The 12867-nt window shown below is 43.5% G+C and overlaps 1 protein-coding gene across 5 annotated transcripts in view; it reads right to left on the bottom strand.

Moving 5' to 3' along the window:
* Positions 1-12867, bottom strand: part of ESRP1 (epithelial splicing regulatory protein 1) — a 96951-nt gene that overhangs the window by 64327 nt on the left and 19757 nt on the right. For all 5 annotated transcript variants that reach the window (XM_089666803.1, XM_089666811.1, XM_089666795.1 and 2 more), the window contains exon 3: positions 11096-11209. In XM_089666803.1, the coding sequence (XP_089522929.1) occupies positions 11096-11209 (114 nt within the window). The remainder of the gene's footprint in view (positions 1-11095; positions 11210-12867) is intronic.

A 12867-nucleotide genomic window follows, 5' to 3' on the forward strand; every position in this document is an offset into this window, starting at 1 on the left:
AGCCTCCTGGGATATCCAAGTCACACATCAAAGGAGTCTGTGTCTACCTAGAGCTGACCATAGATTCTGCTGAACTGACCAAGATTCTATGGGAAGGCTGATTGCATCCAAGGTGCTCTATTGATCAACTTGGGTACATCCAGCCTGTCTAATTTTTAGCATGCAATTAGGCCTCCAGGCTATACCCGCTAAAAGTAGTTCTATTCTGCCGGGAAAGCTCCCAGCTGACAGAATCAAATAGTGCTGCATCAGTGTTTATGGAGAGATCGAGCAAAAATAGTTTAGTTTAATCTATGGCTTACTTTAGAGCCAAATATGATATTTGGCTATGCAACCTGTAGAGAAGAAAAAAAAAAAAGTTTGATTCCCATATTCGTGAGATCTGGTGTTGTCCTAACAAGAGAAGAGACTTTAGGGGGAAGGGGGGGGGGGCTCCCAATGACAGACAAGATGGTGGCACAGAATGAGACATCAGGAGAACTGCTATGGATATACAGAAAACCTAAAATCAAAATAGAATGGTGTTGCGCTCCACAAATGTAAACTGTACAATCTGCAAAAAACCTTGTCAAAATCAATATTCCAAGAAGTGTCAATATTTCATCCGTGATTTCACATTCTATACAGTGATAAAAACGACTTGTGCTCAGTTCACCTCTGCTGCATATTTATGACAACCATGCGTGCACCTTCACCAGTTGTGCTCTCAGCTGTTAAATATGACCAAACCATTAAGTGTGGTTATAAATCACTTGTGTCCCTTTTATGGACTCTGGCTGAATGGGATTAACCTGCAGAGTTTGGGATCCCCTCACTTTAAGGATCTTCCGCCAATGGTCAATGTGCCATAAAGAATAATAAAAACATGGTGCCTTATCCTCTTAAAACATTTAGTACAAAGCATTGCACTCACAATACTAATTGCTGGGAGGGGAGGGGAAAAAAAAAAAAAAAAAATTATCGCGTTACAATTGATTCACAATTCTTGCTAGCAATCCAATATAGTGAACTTCCTGTGTAATTGCCTGTCTCCTTGAGTGTCGTGATGTCAAAGCCCCTCCTCAGGGCTCCCATCTATCCACAGTCCATAAAATGGACACAAGCTATTTATGACCTCATTTAACGGTTTGGTCATATTTACCAGCTGAGAGCACAACTGGTAAAAGTGCACGCATGGTTGCCATAAATATGCAGCAGAGGTGAACCGAGCACAAGTCATTTTTATCATTGTAAAGAGTGTGAAATCATGGATGATATATGGACACTTAATTCTTGGAATATTGTATTGATTTTGGCAAGGTTTTTTTTCAGATTATACACAAAATTTACATATTTAATCAGTGGAGAGCGATACCATTATATTTATTTTGATTTAAGAGGACACATTTGTATGGGTATATGTGATGTGTAGGCAATCTACCATTTGATTTTTCAACTTTTTCTGACACCATTTCCAGGCACCATAGTAGCTCACAAGACCCTACTTAATATATACAGAAACCTTTTGCTGCTGTTAGCATGAAACCCAACATCCTTAACGGATTACCAAGGTTAAATTTGAGCCAGTCAATAAGAAAGAAAATAAAAACATCTCAATTATTATTATTATACAGTATTTATAAAGCGCCAATAGTTCGCTCAGCGCTGTACATTACAAAGGGGGACAGAACATGTGACAGAATACCAATACAATGCAAAACATGAGGGGATTGAGGGCCCTGCTCTTTTGAGCTTACAATCTAGGAGGGAGGGGATGGTGGCACAGGAGGAGATAGCTGTGGGGGATGGAGTGGTAGGAAGAGTGGAGGATAGCATGTGTTTCCAAGCTTAAAAACCACTTCAGACTGCCCATAGTAATCATGAAAATATTACATAGAATTAAAAAAATACCCTGTGATCATACCCAAATCACTGCTTTTTAAGTAGTTGTAATCTTAGTAGTAGTGTGCTTCTAAGTAGTTGCAATCTTACAGTAATGGTCAAGAGCTTGTCAATGTGATCTTTAGTCAAGCCATTACTGAAGCTGGTTATATACAGTCAGGTCCATAAATATTGGGACATGGACACAATTCTAACATTTTTGGCTCTATACACCACCACAATGGATTTGAAATGAAACGAACAAGATGTGCTTTAACTGCAGACTGTCAGCTTTAATTTGAGGGTATTTACATCCAAATCAGGTGAACAGTGTTGGAATTACAACACTTTGCATATGTGCCTCCCACTTCTTAAGGGACCAAAAGTAATGGGACAGAATAATAATCATAAATCAAACTTTCACTTAATACTTTGTTGCAAATCCTTTGCAGTCAATTACAGCCTGAAGTCTGGAACGCATAGACATCACCAGACGCTGGGTTTCATCCCTGGTGATGCTCTGCCAGGCCTCTACTGCAACTGTCTTCAGTTCCTGCTTGTTCTTGGGGCATTTTCCCTTCAGTTTTGTCTTCAGCAAGTGAAATGCATGCTCAATCGGATTCAGGTCAGGTGATTGACTTGGCCATTGCAGAACATTCCACTTCTTTCCCTTAAACTCTTTGGTTGCTTTTGCAGTCTGCTTTGGGTAATTGTCCATCTGCACTGTGAAGCAGCGTCCAATGAGTTCTAAAGCATTTGGCTGAATATGAGCAGATAATATTGCCCGGAACACTTCAGAATTCATCCTGCTGCTTTTGTCAGCAGTCACATCATCAATAAATACAAGAGAAGCAGTTCCATTGGCAGCCATACATGCCCACGCCATGACACTACCACCACCATGCTTCACTGATGAGGTGGTATGCGACGGATCATGAGCAGTTCCTTTCCTTCTCCATACTCTCCTCTTCCCATCACTCTGGTACAAGTTGATCTCGGTCTCATCTGTCCATAGGATGTTGTTCCAGAACTGTGAAGGCTTTTTTAGATGTCGTTTGGCAAACTCTAATCTGGCCTTCCTGTTTTTGAGGCTCACCAATGGTTTACATCTTGTGGTGAACCCTCTGTATTCACTCTGGTGAAGTCTTCTCTTGATTGTTGACTTTGACACACATACACCTACCTCCTGGAGAGTGTTCCTGGTCTGGCCAACTGTTGTGAAGGGTGTTTTCTTCACCAGGGAAAGAATTCTTCGGTCATCCACCACAGTTGTTTTCCGTGGTCTTCCGGGTCTTTTGGTGTTGCTGAGCTCACCGGTGCGTTCCTTCTTTTTAAGGATGTTCCAAACAGTTGTTTTGGCCATGCCTAAAGTTTTTGCTATCTCTCTGATGGGTTTGTTTTGTTTTTTCAGCCTAATGATGGCTTGCTTCACTGATGGTGACAGCACTTTGGATCTCATCTTGAGAGTTGACAGCAACAGATTCCAAATGCAAATAGCACACTTGAAATGAACTCTGGACCTTTTATCTGCTCATTGTAATTGGGATAATGAAGGAATAACACACACCTGGCCATGGAACAGCTAAGAAGCCAATTGTCCCATTACTTTTGGTCCCTTAAAAAGTGGGAGGCACATATGCAAACTGTTGTAATTCCTACACCGTTCACCTGATTTGGATGTAAATACCCTCAAATTAAAGCTGACAGTCTGCAGTTAAATTACATCTTGTTCGTTTCATTTCAAATCCATTGTGGTGGTGTATAGAGCCAAAAATGTTAGAATTGTGTCGATGTCCCAATATTTATGGACCTGACTGTATGTAGCAATTGGATAGCGCTATGGCTTGAAATTGCCCTAGTCGAACTTGGTGCACAAAAATTTAATTCCTTTCAAAAAGGCATTGCCATAGTCGTCATTCCCTTCCCCCTCCCCACACCAACCCGGGCAATAAACGGTCAGCTTCAAATCAGGTTGGTTGAAAATTGGATTCGAAAATGAAATAGGGGGCTCATGTTCAATTCAAATTATGTCAACCTGTTTTGAAGCGGTCAATTTATTGCTCAGTTTTGACTTCACAAGTGACCACAGTCTTGGTCTATCTTGTAGGAGGTAGATTTCTTAGTTTCCAATGATTACTTGCAATTTCCAGTGCATGAAAGTGGTTCAATTGGACTGAAAATTGCCACACGTATGGCTAGCTTGAGAGTCAAGCCTCCACATCCTGTTAATTGATCATGTGAAGGGTAACAAACTTGTTAAAACTCCAACTCAAATCTCAAAATCAATTAATTAGCCGTCTTAAGGATACAAGTATGCAGCGAGGAAAAAAACAAAAACCACACAACAACTTACAAAAGTTAACTTTCCTAAACCAAGAACAAATCTGGCCAATGGCATCAAAAGACCCGCTGACTTCTTTGGACAAAATGGAAGGATTCATTATTAGACCTCATTAGTTCAGGGGACCACTCCTGCCAGGGCTTATGGCATTTATCTAAAACATAAGGAAAACTACTTAAAAATTAGCCCAAATTGCAAAACAACCACTTTGATATTAGCAAATTGCTCAATTACATTAAATCGCCTTCTAAATAGGAAGTTTATGATCAGGTCTAAGAAAGTATATTACTTAACCGTTAATAAAAGTTGCAGGTGCACACAAAGCCTAAACGTATCTTTAGACAAGCTAAATAGCTCTGCAAGGAATGTAGAAGCTCCACATTATAGGTCTGTTCAGACACGAAAGGTAACATGGACACCTCCAGAGGTCCTAGAATTTATTATCTTTGAAAAAGGACCTGAGGGGTATTCTGCAGAAAACAAAGATCAGAGGAAGATACACCGAGTTGCTTTCACTGCAATGATGCAGCCTGGAGGAAGAGCTGATATTTCAGGGTATTAATACTGGTTTCATGTAACCAAACAGTAAATGGAAAATGCTGATTTAGACAAAGTGCATTTGCGAACCAACTCAGCTGCAAGTCAGAAGGAAAGGAAAATAGGTGAAAACCTCAGCTGGGATACACAGACAGCTCCTCAAAGGATTGCTTGCAACAAATTCTTCCTTTACCTATAAAATGCATGATTATTTTGTTATGCCTGCATCATGCTACTGCGGAGTAACCAAAATAGATACAGAGGTCGGGTTTACAGCTCTTATGACCAGTCTCATTTGTATAAAGGTTGAACAGATATCTGCCTGTCTGTGGCTAATATTACAGTACCTAAATGACCACTATATATAAAGCACACACAACAGGCTGGTTAATAATTAAAGGGTCAGTCGACCAAAAATTAAATTTTTGGTAGATGCTTGAAAGTCACACCAGTTGATAGTTTATGTCTCCCAGAAGCCTTCTGAGGAGTTTTGTACTTGAACTCCTGATTCTGCAAGTCAACGATAGCCAATATGAAGGGTCAAACATATTTGATATTTTGGAGAATAAAGATAGGAAGCAAAACAAGCAAAAATGTGGTAAACCGCCCAACATCCAAGCATTATTAAGCACAAGGCTGACTTAGCACTCCCTGCTTGGCTAGAACTAAATTCTCACTTGGGAGGGTGAAGAGCAAGAGAGGTCTTCCTGGCCAATATTCACAGTTAACTGCCAACTGTCTTTTTAGTCCCTGTCTAAAATAATGGTTTACTCAGTATAGGCAACACTGCAAAGTTACTTTGAAGTGGAAGACAAGTCAAAACCTAACCAAGCGTAAATCTACTCCCATCTCCATTCTAAACCTACTCCATCTACCCTGTAAGAGAAAAAAATTCCCATACTTGCCTATTTTGAAGGCCATCCAGTCTGGTCACATGATCATATCCAAGAGCCAGCTTCAGTGTAGAGGTGGGACAGCCAACAGGTGCCCCATAGTAAGCCTATGGGGGACATCACCGCATAGGCTCTGCAGCTGTTTTCTGCTCTCTCTTCTACAATGAAGCCTCCACTGGAGTGATCACATGACAAGACCAAAGTGACTTCAGAATAGGCAAGTATAGCCATTTTTCCCTTTAGAGGTTAGATAGAACAGGCTTAGAATGGGGGTGGGAGTACATTAAGCTTATATTTCAACTTGCCTTCCACTTTAAGGACTGCAATACTTAAAAATTTATGCAGGGACTTTACTAATACAGGTTTTCTAATTTATGTTTTTGAAATATTGCTCTGCAGGTCAAAAGCTCCATTTAAGGTGCCATCATTGACAAAATTCAAATAACATGTCTGATTATATGTAAAACAGCTGATTATTTGTCTGACACTCCTGGACTGAAAATCTGCTGTGGTCTAGAAGGCACAATATTATTATTATTATTATACAGTATTTATAAAGCGCCAATAGTTCGCTCAGCGCTGTACATTACAAAGGGGAACAGAACATGTGACAGAACAATACCAATACAATGCAAAACATGAGGGGATTGAGGGCCCTGCTCTTTCAAGCTTACAATCTAGGAGGGAGGGGATGGTGGCACAGGAGGAGATAGCTGTGGGGAATGGAGTGGTAGGAGAGTGGAGGAGGTCGGCAAGTTAGCAGGGGGTGGGGTAGGCTTCCCTGAAGAGGTGGGTTTTCAGGGTGCGCCTAAAGGAGAGGAGAGTAGGTGATAATCTGATGGGTTGGGTCAGGGAGTTCCAGAGGATGGGTGACACCCTGGAGAAGTCCTGGAGGCGGGCATGGGAGGAGGAGACCAGGGAACTAGAGAGAAAGAGGTCTTGTGAGGAGCGGAGTGTGCGTGCTGGGCGGTACTTGGATGTTAGGTCAGTGATTTAGTTCGGGGCAGTATGGTGGACAGCTTTGTACGTCAGCGTTAGGATTTTGAATTTGATCCGTTGCGCAATCGGAAGCCAGTGGAGGGATTGGCAGAGGGGGGTGGCGGAGACGGAGCGGTTGGAAAGGTGAATAAGTCTGGCAGCCGTACTCAGGATCGACTGAAGCGGGGATAGCCAGCGGCGAGGCAGGCCAGTGAGGAGGGAGTTGCAGTAGTCGAGTCGTGATATGATGAGAGAGTGGATGAGCTGTTTAGTGGTTTCTGGGGTTAGGAACGTGGGGATTTTGGCGATGTTGCGGAGGTGGAGTCTGCACGAGTTTGTTAAAGATTAGACTTGGGGTTGAAAGGATAGGTTGGAGTCCAGAATGACACCAAGTACTCTGGCCTGCAGGGCAGGTTTGATGGTAGCGTTGATGGATGCGATGGAGAAATCAATGGGGGGTGGTGTCCGGGCTGGGGGGAAGACAAGAATCTCTATTTTGGAGAGGTTCACTTTAAGGAAGTGGAGCAACATCCAGTCTGATATGTCGCTCAGTAGGTGTGTGATTCGGGCTGAGACCAAGGGGGTGAGGTGGGGGGTTGAGAGATAGATTTGTGTGTCGTCGGCATAGAGGTGGTAGTTGAAGCCGTGAGAGTGTATGAGTTGGCCAAGGGAGGAGGTATAGATGGAGAAGAGAAGGGGCCCGAGGACAGAGCCTTGGGGGACCCCAACAGAGAGGGGGAGTGAGGGGGAGGTGGTAGCATTATAGGTAACGCTGAAGGAGCGTTGTGACAGGTAGGATGAGAGCCAGGAGAGAGCAGAATCTCTGAGGCTGAGGGAGATTAGTTTTTTTTGAGGAGGAGGGGGTGGTCGACTGTGTCGAAGGCCGCAGAGAGGTCAAGGAGTAGGAGTACTGAATAGTGGCCATTAGCTTTGGCGGTTAGCAGGTCGTTGGAGAGTTTGAGTAAGGCAGTTTCGGTGGAGTGTAGGGGACGGAAGCCGGACTGTAGGGGATCGAGGAGGTTGTTGTCGTTGAGGTGAGAGCATAGGTGGGTGTAGACTAGGCGCTCGAGGAGTTTAGATGTAAATGGGAGCAGGGAGATGGGTCTGAGGTTGTTTGGGTCATTGGGGTCCAGGGAGGGCTTTTTAAGTATGGGGGTGATGTGTGCATGTTTCAGAGGGGAGGGGAAAGTGCCTGAGGAGAGGGAGAGATTGAAGATGTGGGTGAGGGAGCGTAGGATGGAGGAGGAGGAAGGTCGTAGGAGTTGTGAGGGGATAGGGTCGAGGGGGCAGGTGGTGAGGTGGGCATCAGAGAGGATCTTGGAGACTTCCTCGATGGTAGTAAGGTCAAAGGTGCGGAGTGTGGGGGGAGCTTCAGTATAAGGAATGTAGGGTGGGGTGGAAGAGGAGGTCAGAGCAGTGGTGGGGCCGTGGGAGAGGGGTGATGAGGGGGTAGCTAAGTGAGGGTGAAGGGGGTTGGAGAGAGTTTGAGCAGCGACGAAGTCCCTGTGGGTTATGTCAAGAGGGAGGGGGGATAAGGGGGTAGCTGTGTGAGGGGACGGGTTGAGAGGGTGTGTGAGTTGCGGCAATGTCCTTGCGAATTGTGTCAATCTTGTTTTTGAAGTGATTGGCAATCTCAAGGGCAGTGAGTGAGGTGCTGGGTGGAGGTGGGGGTGGCGAGAGTAGAGAGTTGAAGGCAGAGAAGAGTCGGCGAGGATTGGAGGAGAGGGCCTTGATGAGGGTCAAGAAGTAGGCCTGTTTGGCAGCATGGAGGGAGGAGGTGTAAGTGTGTAAGGCAGATTTGTAGCGGGTGAAGGCTTGTTGGGGTTTGGTTTTGCGCCATAGTCGCTCCAGGGCACGACTGTGTCGTTTGAGGGTTTTGGTGTGATCAGTCTGCCAAGCTGGAGCAGTCGGGGTCTGATGTTGCGTGTGGTTAAAGGCGCTAGTGAGTCAAGGGCTGTTGAGAGCGCATTGTTGTAGGCGGTCAAAGCCAAGTCGGGGCAGGACAGGGGAAGGATGCGGTCGTGGAGTTGATCAGCTGCAGAGTGGAGGGGGGCAGGGTTAAGGTTGCGGAGGTTACGGCTGGTAGTAGTGTGACATTTGGAGGGGTAGGCGTTGGAGGACGAGGAGATAGAGAAGGTGATCAGGTTGTGGTCAGAGAGAGGGAAGGGGGTGTTAGTGAGGTTGTGGGGAGCGCAGCGATTGGAGAAGACGAGATCAAGGATATTACCGTCAGAGTGGGTGGTGGATTGTATGCACTGTGCAAGTGTAAAGGAGGAGGTTAAGTGGAGGAGACGGGCTGTGTCCGGGTTGTCGAGGTTGACAGGGATGTTGAAATCCCCAAGGATGATGGTGGGTAGCTCAGAGGAGAGGAAGAAGGGTAGCCAGGAGGAGAAGTCATCCAGGAAGCGGGGTATGGATCCAGGAGGCCGGTATATCACAGCAATCTTCAGGGGGGTTGGGGAGAATAGTCGGACGCAGTGGGCCTCGGAGGAGGAGAAGGATAGGGAGGGGGGGGTTTGGGAAGACTCGGAAGGTGCTCTGCGGTGACAGGAGCAGACCAACCCCACCACCTTTACGACCGTTAGGCCTGGGTGAGTGGGTCCAGATGAGACCTCCATAGGAGAGTGCAGCAGGGGAGGTAGAGTCAGTGGCCTGGATCCAGGTTTCTGTGATCGCTAGGAGGCCACTTTGCTGTAAGAAAACCCATGTGCAGTTTATTAAAGCATGTAAAACAGCCAAAACTGAAAAACAGGACATCTAGCATCAACTGCACATGTTCTTGGCAAGATTGCAAAACACCTTTTGGACATTACGATTGGAAAACAGCTGTCATAGGCCGTCTCAATGACCAATAGTGATATGGAGGTGGGAGAAGAAAGGCATAAGACAAAGTATCTAAATTTGCTCTGCACACAAAAATCAGAATTCATTTATAGTCAATGTTTTTTCCCAGTTGTGGATACAGACAGAAAGGATTTAAAATGCAACCAAATTCTCTTCCTGTCTCAGGGAGATTTGCCATCTTGTAAAGCAATGCGATTTATTTCTTACCAACTAAAGCAAAATGACATTTAACCAATATAAAAAGGAACATAAAATGAGTAAACAGAGATCACGCAGCCTGCTACTGTCACCTGGGAATATGCCTCTATAATGAGGTTATAATTAGAGACTCAGAGTTGCAAGTCGTGTTTTCAAACAACTCCTGTGAAAAGATTCTGTATTTATTGGTTACACCAAATCTTCCATTATGAAAACTGTATCCATTACTCAATGGCTACAAAACTATATTACATCACTGGTACCTGGCTCAAAGTGTGCTACCAATAAAGTATCTCTAATGATGTGTGCTGCTGATCCCTTCTTGGTCCTTACATTCGGGCATGGTTAGTGATTTCACTGGTGGTGCAACTGACAGTTGGGGCTGAAGCACAGTGATCACAGAGGGTCGCCGTGCAGCTCCTCCATTCAGAAAATGTCCAGTTACGGAATGACTTGTAATTTCAAAATATACACAAAGGACAAGGGCCGCATAAGAAAGGAAGGAGGGAAGAAGGAAAGCGCACAGGAGCATTGTAGCTACCAACACCCACATTGAGGGACCCGATGCAGCCATTGACACCAATGCTGTGGGTGGGTATAGCAGTCATCAACACCAATGCTGGGGGTGGCCATCATTGCATCCACTGACACCAATGTTGGCATTTACTTTTACTGCCAGACACCAACATTAAGGCTTCTTTTACTACCACTTTCATTTCATTGTGCATTGCGGTGTACTGCAGGACCAAATGATTTTGGCCACTATGGCCTACTCATTTTAAATTAGGCAGCCTAACTTGACAAAATGCATGTCAAAGCACGAAAATGAGCTGCTATTGTGCGATCCACTTAAAACGTTGGGATCTGCATTTGAGGATCTCTTATTTTCAAACTGACCATCACCGACCTATGACACTTCAGAAGCCAGACAGCCAATGTGCATTAACGAAAAAAAAATTAAAAAAAACCACACCAGTTAATTGAACCATTGCTTGTCAAAGACAATTTGTTACATAGTTGCACAAGGCTGCTTTCTGGCTTGCCAGTCAGTACATAACCTACTCAATCCATTCTAGTTTTTTTTTTGGATAAAAAGGAAGCGGTGCCTTCAATATCAGACTGGCCAAAGCACCCCTACCCCATCCTAACAGACCTCAAATGAACACTTCTCCCAGCTTGCCTAGAGTTGGGCACTACTTACATCTTCCTGGTAAAGTGTAGACTTTACAGGGTTATACAAGAGCATGCTATGGAGAGTGAAAGCTTTACCACCAACTAACAGACTAGCATCAATATGCTTTATGAACAGCACCAGCATACATGCATCACTGCAAAAGTCAGTGACATCAGAAGCCTGCATCCAAAGACTGCTCAAAGGAAATATAGGATATTTTGATAAAAATGCCATTTCTAATATTCTGCAGGGATAGAATACTTGAATTACCTTTTTGGAGGCTTCAGGATGTAGCACTTGTCTAATGTGAAGCTGTCCATCTGTGCACAGGCAGAAGGAGGTACCCACACCAATGTTTATTTCATTGCCTACCGTCTGGTTGAACTGGAAGAGAAGAACAGATCATTATAGCTACAGGTAGAATGATTAGCCAGATTAAAACAAACTGCAGAATGAGGGTGCCATATCACAGAGTACACAAACTACAGAAACCAGACTTAAAATTGTTAATGTTGTGCCACTAGTTCTGAACAAACTGAGATTTGAATATTTAGCACACCAATTTATTTTGACACTTGCAAAAAGCATCCCATCAGTCCCTCAGAAGAGGTCAGACTTGTATATGGACATTGCAAATTCATTCAATATGTCAGGACCAGGAGAGAGATATTACATTAAAGAATAGGTCAACCCAACATTTAATATTCCTGATAAATGCCTACTGTACCATGTACTTGTATGAAAGTATCCTGCACAGCATGGTCAGTTCTCCAGCAGAACTCAAACTGCTCTCCTAGAATGATCAGACTTGTCCCCCATCCTTGCCCAGTCATTCACTGGAAAGTTCAATATACTGCTCCTCCACCAGCTCCATAAAGGATCTTAAAGGGGGTGTGATCAAACAGGGAAGGAAGGAGGAGGGGGTGAATAAATATATATATATATACATACTTTTATATGTATACACAAGTGTTTTGCCTTTCATTTCTATTTTAAACTGAATGGGTTGTTTTACAAGGTGAAGGTTCACATATACTTCAAAGCTTACATCAAAACAAAAAAAAAAAAAAAAGACAGATTATAGTTGTGCGTAGCAGAGCGCAAGAAGAAAATTAAATAAAACTCTGCCCATAAAGGCAGCAGGCAACAGGACCAGACTGCTTTAGAAGTTCAATACACTATTTAAAGGAAGGGGGAGGGGTTGTATAGCTAAAGTAATTAAAAAAAAAAAAAATTGTAAAGGTCAGCATCCAGGCTCAAATATATTTCCCCACCAATTACAGAAAGAAAACTTTGCTTCTATCCTTGATAGGGCAAGCTATAGCTCAATAAAATAACGAATGTTTGGCCCAATTGGCTACCATTGCTAATGAACGCTTAATACACTACTTGCATGGTAGTGATGCAGATTCATTGAATGCACTATACTAAATCAACCTCCATAACTGATCCACAACAATTCGTTAGATCAGGAGTCTCAACTTCAGCTCAGATTTTACTTGCAACAGATTGTTTCATATATCCAAAGCCAGAGAAATATTCAGTTCAGAGGGTCAGGTAGCCCCCATATTTCTCCCAGTACAGGTTTATTTCAGCTACGGCGCCCACTAGTTTGGTAACCATATGCAAACAAAAGCAAGCCAGATACACCTGTCTTTTACAGAAGAACTTTGAGCTAAAAAAAAAAAAAAGTCAGTAAGTTCGATTTTTAATATAAAAGGATTCCGGGGCTACCTAAAATGGGTTATTGGTTTGGTGCCAACATTAATAGGTTCCACACATTTACAGTTAAAAAAAAAAAAAAAAAAAAAAAAAAAAAAAAAAGGTTCTGTGTAAGAAAAAGTAGGTATTTTTGGCAGAAGAGACTCTACACAGGTCTTTGCCATAAAATCTTCTGCCTGCTGGGAATTTTTTTTTAATAGTACACTAAATCGCACATGTGCAGCGCAGTGTATAATCTTAGCATGCCTTGGATGTAGGGATGCATCTTCACATTCTACCTTGACTGTAGATCCCTTTGTCACCTTAAATCTGCACAATTC

This window comes from Staurois parvus, unplaced genomic scaffold (genome assembly GCF_062004578.1).
Source record: "Staurois parvus isolate SC_StPar_1 unplaced genomic scaffold, SC_StPar_1.0 ptg000052l, whole genome shotgun sequence".
Classification (NCBI taxonomy): Eukaryota; Metazoa; Chordata; class Amphibia; order Anura; family Ranidae; genus Staurois; species Staurois parvus.